The sequence below is a fragment of the Ahaetulla prasina genome, chromosome 4, assembly GCF_028640845.1.
Source record: "Ahaetulla prasina isolate Xishuangbanna chromosome 4, ASM2864084v1, whole genome shotgun sequence".
In the NCBI taxonomy this organism is placed as follows: Eukaryota; Metazoa; Chordata; class Lepidosauria; order Squamata; family Colubridae; genus Ahaetulla; species Ahaetulla prasina.
In genome coordinates this window covers 24146695-24163291 of record NC_080542.1, presented here as the reverse complement: position 1 = coordinate 24163291, position 16597 = coordinate 24146695, and the positions used below count along the sequence as shown (strand labels likewise).

Genomic DNA, 16597 nt, shown 5'->3' with positions numbered 1-16597 from the left:
AAAGAAACACCTCCCCAACTTACAACCATTTGTTGAGTGACTGTTTGAAGTTAGAACAGCATTGAATTTATGATTGTTTTTTTTTTCACATGACAATTGCAACATCGTCATGGACACATGATCAAAATTCAGATGCTGGGAAACTGGTTCACATAAGCACCTTTTGTGAACTTCTACAAGCAAAATCAATGAGGAAGCCAGATTAAATTAAAAATTGTGTTACTAACTTAAAAAACTGCAGTGACTCACTTAACAAATGTGGCAGGAAAGGTCATAAAATGGGGCAAAACTTATTTAACAACTGTCTCGCTTAGCAATGGAAATTTTGGGCTCAACTGTGGTCATAAGTCAAGGACTACCTGCAAAGAAACAGATAAAGTGGAGAAAATAGAAAACCATACATAACAATGAAAATAAAAACAAGGCCTTAAGAGAAGAGCCAGGCTTTTAGGGACTTCCAAAACATCTTCAGGATGGGAGCCATAACTACAGCATAGATGTGGCAACAGAAAAGGCATCTTTCAACCCAGAGTTGCTTGGAGGGGATCAGGGGACAGAGACATTTGGGACACAAATGTTTGAGAGTTGACGGTGATGGAGTCAGGAGATGTCTGGAGAAACATTTTCACATACAGGTAGTCCTCGATTTACCACCACAATTGAGCCCAAAATTTCTTAACACGGCTGTTAAGTGAATCTGGCTTCCCCATTGACTTTGCTAGTCAAAAGTTCGCAAAAAGGGATCATATGACCCCAGGACACTGCAACTGTCATAAATAGGAACCAATTGCTACGCGCCCAGATTTTGAACATGTGACAATGGGGTGCTGCAACACTCGTGTGAAAAATGGTCATAAGTCATTTTTTTCAATGCCGTTGTAACTTTGAACGGTCAATAAGCGAACTGTTGTAAGTCAAGGACTATCTGTACTTTATTGTAGCCGCTATTATAACTCCGTAATTATCTCCACGGAATTATAAGAGGGAACAGAAAAAGAGAAACATAGCTCAATACCTTAAGGACTCAATACCCCAAGGACTCAATCTCCTAATACAGGTAGTCTTCAACTTACAACCAAAATTGGGACCGGAATTTCTATTGCTAACCCAGGCAGCTAAGTGAATTGCATTTGGTTTTACCTCCTTTTTTTGCCAAAGTTGTTAAGCCAGAGGTCTTCAAACTTGGCAGCTTTAAGACTTGTGGACTTCAGCTCCCAGAATTCTCCAGCCAGCATAGCATAGCTTCCATATAGCGAAATTCTGGGAGTTGAAGTCCACAAGTCTTAAAGCTACCAAGTTTGGGGACCCCTGTGTTAAGCAATTCACTGCAGTTGTTAAGTGAATCGTGTAGTCCTTAAACACATTTTGCTCCCCCCCCCCTTGACTTTGCTTGCTGGAAGCCAGCTCAGAGGGTCAATAATGGTGATCCATTATTGCTACTGTTGTACATTTGTTTGTTTAACTTTTATGCCACTATCTCACCAAGGTGACTCTAAAGACAGCTTACAGTCATACAATACATGCTGGTTGTCAAGCACCCACATTTTGCTCCTGTGACCATGGGGATGCTGTAATGGTTATAAGTGCAAGGAGTGGCTGTGAGTCACTTTCTTCAGAACTATGGTTACTTTGAAGGGTAACCAAGGAAATGTTGTGTCAAGGGCTACCTGTATCCAGAGAAAACAATACCCTGAAAAGGAATTACCAAGGAGAAAATTACCAAGTCACCATCAATACTAGCAAGCTACTGTATATAAAAAAGGGAGCAAGGCAGCGGTGGGTTTCTCATTATATTACTACTGGTTCACCATCTGCACACATGCCAGGTTTGCACGCACATCTGCGTTCCACACATGAGCCTGGCCTTCCGTGCATGCACTTTGCTCGCATGTGTGCCTTCCGCTCATGCGCCCAGCCTCAAAAACATGTCTAAATAGGATGGCATAGAGCCAATTTCCACTACCGGTTCGGATGAACCGGTCCAAACCGGCTGAATACCAACTCTGGAGCAAGGCCCATACTCACTAGAATAGAATAGAATAGAATAGAATAGAATAGAATAGAATAGAATAGAATAGAATAGAATAGAATAGAATAGAATAGAATAGAATTTTTATTGGCCAAGTGTGATTGGACACACAAGGAATTTGTCTTGGTGCATATGCTCTCAGTTTACATAAAAGAAAAGATACGTTCATCAAGGTACAACATTTACAACACAATTGATGGTCAGTATATCAATATATATCATAAGGATTGCCAGCAACAAAGTTACAGTCATACAGTCATAAGTGGAAAGAGATTGGTGATGGGAACGATGAGAAGATTAATAGTAGTGCAGATTCAGTAAATAGTTTGACAGTGTTGAGGGAATTATTTGTTTAGCAGCGTGATGGCCTACCACTGATGATGTTTCCTCATTGGGTAATGAAATGTCTGCAAGCAAACAACCAAGTTCAGACAGTACCAAGAACTCCACAAACTGTGACTGTTTTAAAGTAACGTGATACAAGCAACATTCACAACTGAGTGCCACATCAGGACACGCAAGCACCCTGCTCTGAAAATAAATCAGTGCTTTCTCCAGCGGACATCTAACTTCTTGAAGGACTTCAAAAATAATAAACCAGACCAGGACAATAATTCATTGCCTCAAGTCAACCCCACCAAGCGCATTCATGAAGAGGAGAGTGAAAGGATTTGATACGTTTACCCATGATAAACAGCCAGTACATTGAGAAGATTTCCAGGCCTATTGGAAGCAAACCAAGTTCCACAGAGTGGAGGGACAAAGGAGGGTGCCTTGAGCTCTTCCATGCCTAGCAGGGGGCGCTGTGGGAGTGGGCAGCTGGCGCAAGAGGGCCTCCCCCATTCCTGAAAGGATCCAATTTAAGTGTCTGCTTTTTTAAGAGCACCATACCCCTGCACACAAACGCATCCAGACTGTCTATGAACCTCGCAGCTTAAAATAACCCTCGCTGCATGGACGATGGCTGAGAAACAGTAACAGGTGCTCTGTAGGCTTGCCAAGGCACCAGAGTGGCTGAGGTAGCTGCTGTGCTCGTTGCCAAGTTGGGGGCACTGCCTCGAAAAGACAGGGGTGCGGGGAGAGCACTCGACAACTTTTCAGCACTGCTTGCAGTGTGTTGACCTAGATAAAACTCAGAAAAAGCTGGGCAACGGACCCAAGCACAAAACCTGGCTCAGAGCTTGGGTATTTAACAGGCAACGGACAAACTAGCTTTTATTTTTCCTGGGCAAAATAGATTCCCTAAACAAGCAGGGATCAGGAAAAGGGGATATGATGTGGCCCAACTTTTTCCTTCAGGACCGGGAGCAACGCATAGCTATGCGCAGGCGGGGGGACACCCAACGGCAGAAAGTTCTGACGGACGAGCAGGAAGGCAAGATCAAGCTGGCATTCTTTGTGGCCATCGTGGGGATGACCCTGACGGTGTTGGCGGTAGGCACAGAATTCTGGGTGGAACTCAACACCTACAAGCAGAACCACTCCGCCATCTGCGAGGCCGCCCATTTCGGCTTGTGGAAATTCTGCTACAAGAAACTCTGGGTCTACGATGTGGGAGAAGAGAGAGACACCTGCGGGCCTGCGGAGCTGCCTGGTGGTAAGCGTGCTTTGAATTCCCTTCCTAGTTGCTCTTCTTCTCTTTGCTAAGTTCAGCAATTCTTCAAAACTTTGTTTGGAATCGTCAACTTCTCTAGTGTCTTCTGCTGGTCTCCTTCTACACCACGTCCTGTTACTGCTCCTTTATACAAGGAGTTTGTCTCTGTGTTCCAGGCAATGTGCCTGGAGGTGGAATGGATGAGGCCAGCCCTGGAGAAGACAGATGAGATTGTTGCCCTTCTCACCTCCCCCAAAAACCCAACTCAACTTTCCATGCACATTCTTTCTGTCACACACACACACACACGTAATTGAAAAGACTTTGCGTTTCTACATTTGTTCCAGGAGATGTGGCTGGAGGTCGGAAGGATGAGGTCAGCAGTAGGCAAATGAGATCACTCTCTTGCTCACTTCTCAGCTCAACTTTCCACACATATTCTTTCTGTCTCACATACAAAAAGAGGTAAAGATATGTAATTGGGAAGACTTTATACTTGTACTTGTGTTGCAGGAGATGTGACTGGAGTTGGGATGAGGCCAACAGTAGACAGGCGAGACCACTGTCCAGATCATTTTTCCAGAAAAGCCAGTCTAACTTTCCACACACATTCTTTCTGTCTCGTGTATATACACAACATGTACACGCATGTTGTTGGAAAGACTTTGCACTTCTATAGCCATTCACCATCCACTCCATCTCCAGTGGATTCCTCTTAGCCAGCCAAACAGCTGCTCCTCCTGAGTGGTTTCTTCCTCATAACTATTATGCCACCCGGCAATTTATGAAGATGTTGCTGCCACTCATGGGGAGAATTTTGCAGCTGAAGGGAAATGTACATGGGGGAAGGGACTTCACTGAAGCTCTCACATGCAGTTTGTGGACACTGATGTCACACAAAATTCCTTACAGCATTTTTACATGGAAGTGTAACATGTGCATGTTGCATAGAATCATAAGGTCCATAGCACAGGCAAGGTAACGATGGCAATTTGAAGATGAGGTTTTAGCAGCCATCAGTAAATCTGGGACTCTGCTCCTTAATGTAATGGAATAACTGCAGGGCTTACTAAATTACACTTTTCAGCAGTTCCAACTAGCAAGACCAGTGGAGAAGGGCGTTGTTGCAATCCTGTCTTGACAGTAATGCTAATATTCCTGCTTAGACATATTCACTCTGCTCATTTATTTGCAAAACCAAACTGATGCACAGCATCTGTCTCTCCTCTCTTTCTCCCCTTCCGTTCCACATATACCAAGACTGCTTATAATTAAGGCTCATGATTTCAGGCTTGGCATCTTTTTGCAAGGATAGGCAAAGAACTTGCTGTGAAGAGTTGCTGAAGTGTTTATTCCCTTCGGCTAATGATGGGTGACTAAGGCCCTGCTAGCACATTTTTCAGATTCTGGTTTCCATAAGCACATTCCCTGTTTGAATGTAGAATTGCCTTAACAACAGCTTTCTGCATCCAGGTGGATTCCCATCCTTTTGCGTTATAGCCAGTTGCCCTGTTGCCTGGAGGATTATAGGAGTTGATATCCCATTGCATCAAGAGGCCACTGAATTGGTAAAAATGATTGTTTAAATTAGGACAGTATCCATTCATAAGTGTCTAAATTCAGGGTCCTTTTGGAGCCCAGAAAGTAAATCTTCCTAATTAGCACATTTTTCTTTGAATCCATCCATCCATGTCATCATTCTCTCCCCCCCACCCCCAATCTTTATCATAAAGGCAGATTTTACTTGGCTAGTCATTGCCAGCTATGCGGTGGGGGGGAGCATTTTCATCTCCATTTCAAGGCCATTGAACCAGCGCTGTCTGAAGACTTTTCCATGGTCATGAGGCCAACATGATGTCATGGAGGGATGATACCTTCCCACCTATTTATCTATTTGCATTTGCATATTTTTTCAACTGCTAGATTGGCAGGAGCTAAGGCGAAAACGGGGGCTCACCCCGTCGTGTGGCGCTTGAGCCTCGAACCTAAGCTGCCAGCTTTCCAGCCAACAAGCCCAGCGTCTTAACCGCTGAGCCACCATGCCACCCCTCAGCTATTATCATGCAGAGTCTTTTTCTATTCCATCATTAGTCTCATCACATGCCCCAAGTATTTTACTTGCTGATTACTACCTTGAGCAAGCAAACTCCCTTTGTTTAATTCAGGATTGATTGGTAAGGTGGTCCTCCAAGCAGTCACTCTGTTCTTCACAATCAGCAGCATCCCCATGGTCATGTGAACAAAATTCAGAGGCTTGGCAATGACTCGTGTTTATGACGGTTGCAGTGTCCTGGGATCATGTGATCACCTTTTGTGACCTTCTGACAAACAAAGTCAAAGGGGAAGCCAGATTCACTTAACAACCGTGTTACTAACTTAACAACTGCATTATTCACATAACAACTGTGGCAGGGAAAGTTGTAAAATAGGGCAACATTCACTTAACAACTGTCTTACTTAACAATGGAAATTTTGGGCTCAGTTGTGGTCCTAAGTCGAGGACTACCTGTATTGCTTTCTGTATTCACTTTTTCTTTTTATTAAATACCCTAGAATCAGAGACTTGGAAGAGCCCTTCTAGTCCAACTTCCCACCCAGGGAAGGAAACCTCATATCATCCCAGGCAAATGGCTGCCCAACCTTTACTTGAAATCATCTAGTAATAAAATATCCATGACTCTAGTAATCCTTTTCTTTGATGACTTTGCCTAACCTTGTTATTGCTTATATTTCTAAACTTAAACTCTATTTTTCTACTCCAGCAAACTGTCCTCTTTTATCTATTCTTGGACCCATGAAAATAAAATCATCTATCATTTCTTTATTCATTAAGCCTGCAGGTTGACATGATCTTGGTCTTTTTAACATTTAACTATAACCTCAAATATTAATTTCCATTTTACTTTCATTAAGAGCTCATCTACATTTTCTTTACCTCCAAGCTAAGAAATTGGTATCATCTGTGTATTTCAAATCATCGTTTTCGCCTTCAAATTTTAACTACAGCTGTCATCATTTCCATTCGCTGTATGTTCTGGGAATATATATCTGTATTATATTTTCTATTCTATTTCTCCGAAATCTGTTCTTATATATCCGCCTCCTCCCCCCGCCTTCCTCCTCCTTTTTCTCCTTCTTCCTAAAGACTCCTTAGAAGAATCACTTTGTTCAGACATACCCTTAGCCTACAATTCAATGAAAAAAAAATCCAACTATTTTTTATATTTTCTTGTTTCCTCTATTATCCTTCTCATGTTAGCTTTGAATTTCTCTCCCGATCTATGGCTCCATACTTTGGGGGGAAAAATAATACTTTGCTATGTGAGAAATTAGGGCAGTGATTCAGTAATTTGCACATTGTCTTGCATGTCTTCTTCAGCGTAGGCATATACAGTGATCTTTCCTAATTTTTAGGTCACACAATTTCATTTCATATTCACTGATATATTCATTGACATGCAATTATGAGCACTTTAATTGCCTCTTTTTCTGCAGCTTTATACGGTTTCATTGATATATCCTCTGGTGCTCTCCTGTTTGACAGGTGGCCTATTATCTTCAGTACTTCATTTTCTAGTGGAGTTGGATTCTGAATATATGATTTTTCTATATATATTTTATATTTGAGAATATAATATTTCTATCATTCTACAATGATAAAAGGGTTTTAGTATAGTCCTTCTTTCAGAGTTTGCCTATATTGGATTATTTCTGTTGATGCCTCTTGTGTATTTCTAGCTCAATTGTCAGTCTTTGTGATTCCCCTACTCTCTTCAAAAGTTATTTGTTTCCTATATTTATATGCTGCATGTGATGACAGTTTGACTGAAAGCTTTTCCATTGTCCTTTCTAGCTTGATCTTTAACTGTAAAGAAATTCATATAATCATCTGCACCCACAGAAACCAACACTGCTTTGCATTAAAAGTGATTTTTTTTAAAAGTCTAGCAATGATAAACAGATATCTGATAGCTAAATTTAAAAAAAGAGACTGTGTGGGAAGGAAGCTTTAGTCAGAGGTATGATATTTTGGGGAGTAAAAGAGGCAGGATACAGGTAGTCCTCAACTTATGATCACAATAGAGCCTCAAATTTCTGTTGCTAAGTGAGTTGTGAGTTTTGTCCCATTTTACGATCTTTCTTGTCACACTTGTTAAGTGAATCACTGCAGTTATTAAGTTAGTAGCACTGTCATTAAGTGAAACTGGCCTCCCTATTGAGTTTGCTTGTCAGAAGATCACAAAAGGTGATCACATGACTCTGGGACATCACAACCATCATAAATATTAGCCAGTTGCCAAGCCTCCAAATTCTGATCACATGATCATGAGGATGCTGTAATGATTGTACATATGGAAAATGGAATGATCACTAAATAAACTGCTATAAGTCAAGGACTATATATATATATATATATATATATATATATATATATATATATATATATATATATATATATATATATATATATATATAAAATGAGGCAAAACCTCCTCCCTCAGCTGAGAAGGCTGGCTCCCCGCCCGCCTCTCACTGCACCGCAGGGCTTCAGTCCGTAAAATGTGAAAAAGAAAAAAAACTCGAGTATAAGCCGTATATACTCGAGTATAAGCCGAGGACGCCAGCACAAAAATGTGCTGAAAAACTCGGCTTATACCGAGTATAAGCCGAGGACGCCAGCACAAAAATGTGCTGAAAAACTCGGCTTATACCGAGTATATACGGTATATATATATATTATATATTATTGAGCTGACAGTGACGAAACCATTCGTCATTCATTGAGCAACAGATCGCAGCTGTTTCTTCCTTTAACTGCTAGGAAGAAACAGCTGCGATCACACTGCTCCCAGAAGCACGAAGTTGAAGCCTGAAGATGACGAATGAGACTTCATCGAAACGTCACAAGACACTTCCAATTTTACACGGAGAAAACCCGAACAACCAAAGACCTATATACAAACACCTGTGAAAACCTCAGAAAACAAATATATACATATTTTATTATATATATATATATATTATATATATTATATATTATATATATAATATATATATATATATATATATATATTACACTGGAAGATCTGTGGACAATTTTCAGCATTTTTAGCAAACTGAATCTTAGAGGAAGGGTCAGGCAAGAAAGCAGATTGGAGTGGTGGCATTTAAATGACCAAAATATGCTGTGAAAGCCATTATTTTGGAACTGAATGCAATGAGATTCAAACCATGCATTAAACCCCCCCCCAAAAAAATTATGGCTTTGTACAATGTGTTAACCAGGTCAGAAGGTTATTCTAGACAAGTAACCAACAATATTATAACTTGAAGATGGAAGTTTGCCACCATAATTTGCTTCCAAATCATTTGTGTCCCTTAACCCTAGAAAGTTTGACAGAGATTCACACTTCAGAAGAACAAATGAATGTGTTGGTGCAGCAGGCATGAGTGCATTCATTCATTATGCTTTTAGCCTATAGTGACCAGACGTCCCGCTTTTGGCGGGACAGTCCCGCTTTTTAATAATTTGTCCCACGTCCCGCAGCAATTCCAAAAAGTCCCGATTTTTTTTTGTTTCACTCCCATTCTGAAAATGGGAGGCGGCAACGCAAGAGGAGGAGGCAGAGAAGGGGGAGTGGCGGAGAAGGGGGCACGAGAGAGAGGAGAGACGCCACTTGACTTCACCCGAGAGGAAGAGAAGAGCCAAGAGGAGAGGAGAGGAGAGCCGAGCCTGCCTGGAAGAGCGGAGAAGCAGCAGCCGCTCCTCCTCCTTCAGGCAGGTGGCAAGACTCAGTGCACATGGGCAGCCCCCCCCCCCCCCCCGTCAATGGTGTCCCGCTTTGCCATCGCTGAAATCTGGTCACTTTATTTTAACCTTGCCATAGTGGGTAACCTCTAATTTGATCTTGGTTTCATAGGGAAATTTCCAGGAATGTCAGGGACATCAGATGGAATCATAGGGCTAGAAGGGGCCTAGTCTAGTCCAATCCCCTGCCCAAAGAAAACCAGGAAGTACCAGGGAGGATAGTTGCTGAAATAAATGTGGACTTCAATTTTCATAATTCCCCAGCCAGCATGGGTGTCTGGAGAATTCTGGAAGTTGATGTCCACACATCTTAAAGTTCCCAAGGTTGGGAAACACTGTTCTAATTTGTCACTGTTTCTTCTGCCCTACTCGAAACTGTCAACCACTGGCCTAAATTCTTCTTGGTTTGCCAACTTTCCTAAGGAAATCAAACCATTATAGCTATTTTGTTAGGGGATGATCTTGATACCAGTTGCTTACTGGATTTCTCATGAGAAAATACCAAAGTTTTAACTATCAATCTTCAAATTATTTATTTATGTACAAAGAAATGCATAGGAAAAAGAATTCAGAGATGGCATTATTGACTGCATCTTTTTCGTTTCTCCATGAATATAAACCACATAAAGGCATGAAACCCTCCAAGGTTTCCCTACAGCATTTATATAATTTATATATATAAATTTTTTTTTTTACATTTATATCCCACTCTTCTCTGAAGACTCAGGGCGGCTTACATTGTGTAAGGCAATAGTCTCATTCTATTTGTATATTTATATACAAAGTCAACTTATTGCCCCCCAACAATCTGGGTCCTCATTTTACCTACCTTATAAAGGATGGAAGGCTGAGTCAACCTTGAGCCTAGTGGGACTAGAACCTGCACTAATTGCAGGCAGCTGTGTTTAATAACAGGCTATCCTACAGCCTGAGCTACACCGCGGCCCTATGTAGTCCTCATTTAGCAACTGCCTCATTAAGCAACTGTCCACAGTTAAAATAGTGCAAGTTATTTTCAACCTGTGCAGGTCTTTAAAACAAACAAAAGCTGAAGTAAAATTGTTTAATAACTGAATTTGCTTAATAACTGAATTTCTGGTCCCAACTGTGATCACTAGATGAGGACTAATTGTATTACGTTCTTGTACATCATTCAGACAGTCCTTTTCCTGGATTTTAGATGGTCCAATCTTAACACATCTGGGTTATCATGATGGCACACATGCCCAAAAGGATCTTCTCAAATTTTTGTCATAAAAGCAATCATTATCACGATTTGTCAGGCATGAAAGATCAGGTCCACATATTAAACTGATTTATTGCTGAAGACTATGCACAGGAATATTCTCAACTAACAGTAAACAAATACAAGTTAGATAAAAGCCAGTTGCACCCAAACAAATCAAACAAAGCCAAAAAACAAGTTAGATAAAATCCAATGGCACTCAAGGAGCATTAAACTTAATTTATTTGTGACTGCATAACAATTCTAGACTGATCCCCTTTTTCACTCTGGCCCCAGGTTCTGCTCTTCCTTCGCCTACATCTCCCTAAGAAGTTACTAATTAAGATGCAAGGATTTTACATTTCTGGATTTCCTTACCTTACATATTACCCAAAGCAGTATTTCTCAGCCTTGGCAACTTTAAGATGTAGGACTTCAGCTCCCAGAATTTCCCACTCCCAGAATTCCTCCCAGATACTGGCTGGGGAATTCTGGGTGTTGAAGTCCACACATCTTTAAGTTGCCGAGGTTGAGAAACACTGAACTACATCATGAACAATTCTCTTTCAATGCCTTTGTGGGGAGGGGAGACAGGACGGACCACTTTCCATTTTCATAAGGTGCAGATTGTCTTGCAAAAATCAAATAAATTGGCTCCTGCTAAAACCTCATTTTAAAATCTAAGCACATTTTCATTTCCTTTGCTCAGACATTGTGAGTTTTAGAGACAGCTAATGCTTGCAATTCCTTGGGTTTGATTTCTAAATTTCATTTAAAGCACAACAGAAATTCTTAGGGATCTTCAGCTGGGGTAGATATTAAGAGACAAGATTATCTTGGAGTACTTCAGTCATTGAAGGAACAGGTGTTGTCGGGGCTAAAACTTCTTAATTCCATCTGCTATTTCAGAAATGTTGACACTTGTACATAGCTTTCAGTTATGTACCATTTCATTTATATCCCATCCTTCCTTCAGGAATTTTGCAATTACGCATATAGGCTGTTTTGCATCAGGCTAGTCCTGTCACTAAGCCGAGTCAAAGTATCATATGTGGCAGGGATATCCTTTGTCTAATCCCTGGACTAACACTAATCTCATCACTTTCAACAGTTTTTAATTTTGGACGTTGATGAGATGTCACAGCAAAAGATTTTAAAAAAAAACAATACCCATGCATCTCCCGTCTCAATTTATAATTTCTGCCATCAGTGACACATTCAAAGGGAAGAGGAAAGATCAAAAACTTAAGATGCAATCATATTTATCATTCCAACTGAGTGATACTTAACAACTAAAGCCAGACCAAATATTTAAGCTCATTTTGAAAGGTTTCTTGTTTTTAAGGACTTCATTTCTATATTTGATATATGCTGCTGGAATAGCAAAATTATTCCAGTATGTGTGGCTTGCAAAACATTAGGAGCACAGAGTTAAGAAGGTGTGTTTCCTTCAATACTGTGGAAAAGGTAAGAGGCTTCTTGAGTCAAACTTCATTCAGTTTGACTTGGTGAACATACACATGTAATTTCCTTGCAGACAGAACTGGTTTACCACTGCCTTCCTCTAGTCTAGGGCATGTTTTCAACTTCCCAATTTAACTAACGGTCCACACCTGATTCTATTTCAAGTTGAACCAAATGTCAACTCATTTGAGCTTTTCTCTCCAATTAGATTTTTTTTTTGTAAGCTTAGCAATAGCACTTAGACTTATATACCTCTTCACAGTGCTTTACGGCCCTCTCTAAGTGGTTTACAGAGTCAGCATAATACCCCCAACAATCTGGGTCCTCATTTTACCGACCTCAAAAGGATGGAAGGCTGAGTCAACCCTGAGCCTGGTGAAATTCGAACTGCTGAACTGCTGGAAGCCGGCAGTTAGCAAAAATGGCCTGCAGTACTTCATTCTCGCCACGGTTTAATGCAGAAAGAGGTTTTGTGTGGAGGTGATGCTGAATCATTTGGCTTGGACTGGCTTGAGTTACTCTAAGATCACAAAAGGGCAAAGCAGGAATCCAATATTACAAGTCGTCCTCGAGTTACAAACATTTGGGACTTACAATCATTGGTATGGTGACCGTTTGAAGTTACAATAGCACTGAAAAAAATGATGATTGATTTTCAAAATTATTAGCCATTGCAACATTCCCATGGTCACATGATCAAAATTGGGGCACTTGGCAACTGCAACTGGTATTTATGACAGTTGCACTGTTCCAGGGTCATATGGTCACCATTTTAAACTTCCCAGCTGATTTCTAACAAACAAGTCAATGGGTGAAGCCAGGTTTGTTTAACAATAGCATGATTCACTTAACAATTATGGCAAATAAAGTAAAATGGGGTGTAACTTACTTAACAACTGCCTTACTTAGCAACAGAAATTTTAGGATCAATTGTGGTTGAAAGTTGAGAACTATCTGTACTGGGTGGTCCAGTGAAGTACAGATCAGTGTAAGCTAGACAGAGCTACTAAGAAGAAAGAGTATTTAGTTGTGGGGACCAAAGAAGAAATAAGACAGAAGCAGGAGATCATATCTGAAGAGCTATAAACAAAGACTTATCCAGGCCAGCCAACCAAATACCAATGAAAATAACTACATGCAGCAGGAGTAATAACAGCATGGTGCTGGTCTTCTCCAGCAACTAATATACAGAAGTATAAATCTAACAACAACATTCCCTGACATCTTGGAGAGAGTCTATCAATGTCATCATTATTGTCATCACTAGCTATTATCACTAGCAATCTTTGGTGAAACATATTGCAGTGCCAATAGAAAAAACTACCAGCCTAATAATCATTTATAATGTTGATAATTCTACTTGATGTTTTGCAGCATGGAAAATAGTAGGGTAAGTCTGTTATAATTAGTGTTTCTCAACTTTGGTCCATTGAAGCTGGATGGATTCCCCAGCCAGCAGAATTCTGGGAGTTGAAGTCCATATAACTTCAAGTGGCCAAGATTGAGAAAATCTGTGCTAAGGTGAGTGGGCCCGGTGTCTTGATGGTAGATGGTGCTGGAATCTTTCTGATTGTGAACTTGACTTCCGTTGGATGAAGGAAGATCACAAATAAAGACCAATGAAAGGGTCCTAGGACCATCAGCCCATCCAAACTAGGTGTTCCATACATAATTTTCCAGTTCTCTGGGAACTAACACTGGATAAAAAAAGAAAAAAACTATATGGAACTTTAGCAATCTTGGCAGAAATGAGGAGGGTTGGTTCTTTTACAAGGCATCCAACCGTAGAAATGGTGGTAGACTTTAGGAGAAACCCTTCCATACTTCTACCTCTCACAATATTAGACAACACAGTATCAAAAGTAGAAACCTTCAAATTTCTAGGTTCTACTGTATCGCAAGATCTAAAATGGACAGCTAACATCAAAAATGTCATTAAAAAAAGACAACAAAAAATGTTTTTTCTGCGGCAACTTAAAAAGCTCAAACTGCCCAATGAGCTGCTGATCCAGTTCTACAGAGGAATTATTGAGTCTGTCATCTGTACCTCCATAACTATCTGGTTCGGTTCTGCAACCCAACAAGACAGACACAGACTTCAGAGGATAATTAGAACTGCAGAAAAAACAATTGCTACCAACCTGTCTTCCATTGAGCACCTGTATACTGCACTAATCAAAAAGAGGGCTGTGAAAATATTTACAGACCCCTCACATACTGGACATAAACTGTTTCAACTCCTACCCTCAAAACGACACTATAGATCACTGCACACCAGAACAACTAGACACAAGAATAGTTTTTTCCCGAACGTCATCACTCTGTTAAATAAATAATTCCCTCAACACTGTCAAACTATTTACTAAATCTGCACTACTATTAATCTTCTCATCGTTCCCATTACCCATCTCCTTCCACTTATGAATGTAACTTTGTTGCTCGTATCCTTACGATTTATACTGATATTGTTTCCTGATTGCTTATTTGTAGCCTATGATTATCATTAAGTGTTTTAAATGTTGTACCTTGATGAAGGTATCTTTTCTTTTATGTACACTGAGAGCATATGCACCAAGACAAATTCCTTGTGTGTCCAATCACACTTGGCCAATAAAAAAAAATATATTAGGGAAGGTTCATAAAACCTCAAGATGGAGGCCACAGCTGTGCCATTAAAGCCCCACCCTTTTAGATATGTAGTACATGTGATGTATATTGAAAAGGGATGGGGCTTTGATCACACAGTTGCAGTCATCACCTTGTCTTTTGTGACTCCTACTGTTGAGGTCCATTCTACAAAATCCCTACTACATAAAATCCTCGATTTACAAACATTATTTTAGCGACTGTCAGAAGAATAAATTGGGGTTCCAAATTAAGCCCTGGGCTGTGCAAGAATAAATAAAAATGAGATCCAGACAGCTGTGAGGAAAGAAGAAATACTTATTCCCAAAAGCAAAACAGTTTGCCTTTAAATGCAGACTGCCTAGAAATGGGGTACAGCAGCAAATTTTTATAGTGGGAGCTTGTCTGGAGTGTGGAAGTGTCTATATACTGATTCCAGGGTGACACTTGAGGTATGTGTGTGTAGGTATGTTTATTCTTGTGAACATGCAATTCCTCTGGGATACCTATTTTAATTAACTCTGTGTTTGCAGACCTTATCCTTCAATATGTGGATTAGGTCTGCATAATTTATTTAGGGGTTTGAGGAAATTTGTTAATTTTAGTTGATTAACTTAGTTTCAGCTTAACTGTCAATTATCTAATGATAATCTACTGATTCTCAGACAATTGTGGATTCTGTTAATATTTTAAGGGAAGCTGGAAACAGTATAAAAAATAAAATATATTTGGAAATAAAACTTCTCATACAACTGTTTGAAGTTACAACAGTGAAAAAGCAACTTATAATCGGTCTTCACGCTTACAACCCTTCTTGGATGAGAAGCAAAACATCTTCAAAGAAAAACAAGAAAGTCCGGTTGCCTCTTGAAAAAGCACCTTTGGGACAACCATGAACTGGATGACGGAGAATCTCCATTAGACATTCCATAGCAGCGTTTCTGTCTGAATGTGCTTTAACGTGCTCAGCTTAAAACAAAAGATTTGTGTGAAGCTCTCCTTCCAACCCCATCTCCACCCCAACCCCAGGCCTGGTTTTCCTTCCCTGTTCTGAGTTAGACGATAAGTTATTCATCTTCCATCTTAAATTCTCTATAGTACAGTGAAGCCGACTTCTAACAAAGGCTGCTGAGCTGTGCTGATGTTCTCTGCAAAGAAATGCAGCTGTGGGGGCGTTTCAGTTTGATTAGAGCAGCTGTGCTGCCTTTGTTCTTCTTTCCGGATCAAAGTCTTTGCCTCCAGTTCTACTTGTTGCCCCAGAATTGGCATATGTGCGACAGTTATCCCAGATCCAAAGCGGCATGCTGAAATTTCACACCATCCTGCCCTGCCACAAAAGGAGCCGATTCCTCTGCTGGCCCCAGGGAATGTGACACTGATGCGCTGCATGTAGCTGGTGCTGACGTTCATCTTACCAATTATGAAAAATCTCCCCTACGGATTTTGGCTGATCAAGCTTGCATTAAAATACAGGCTTATGACTACGACTTACAATTACAATTCGGACCAGAATTTCTGGTGCTAAGCAAGGCAGCTTTAAAATGAGTCACGCCCAGTTTTACGACCTTGTTTGCCGGAGTTGTTTAAACAAATCACTGCAGTTCTTAAGTAAATTCTGTGGTTGTTAAGGGAATCCAACTTTCCCTACTAACATTGCTTGTTGGAAGCCAGCTCGGAGGACCGCAAACGGCCATCGCATGATCCAGGGATGTTGCAAACCCTTGTAAATACATAGTTGCCTAGCACCCAAATTTTGATCACATGACCATAAAGATGCTGCAATGGTCATAAGTGCAAGAATCAGTCATAAGTCACTTTTTTCAGTGCCATTGCAACTTTAAGTGATCGCTA

The 16597-nt window shown here is 40.5% G+C and overlaps 1 protein-coding gene across 1 annotated transcript in view; it reads left to right on the top strand.

Annotated features, from left to right (window-relative positions):
• Window positions 1-3068: 3068 nt before the first annotated feature.
• The window catches only part of CACNG6 (calcium voltage-gated channel auxiliary subunit gamma 6), a 42358-nt gene continuing 28829 nt past the window's right edge, over window positions 3069-16597 (top strand). Inside the window, exon 1 of the mRNA XM_058180107.1 lies at window positions 3069-3626. Coding sequence (XP_058036090.1) covers window positions 3302-3626 — 325 coding nt within the window. The 5' untranslated portion in view covers window positions 3069-3301. The remainder of the gene's footprint in view (window positions 3627-16597) is intronic.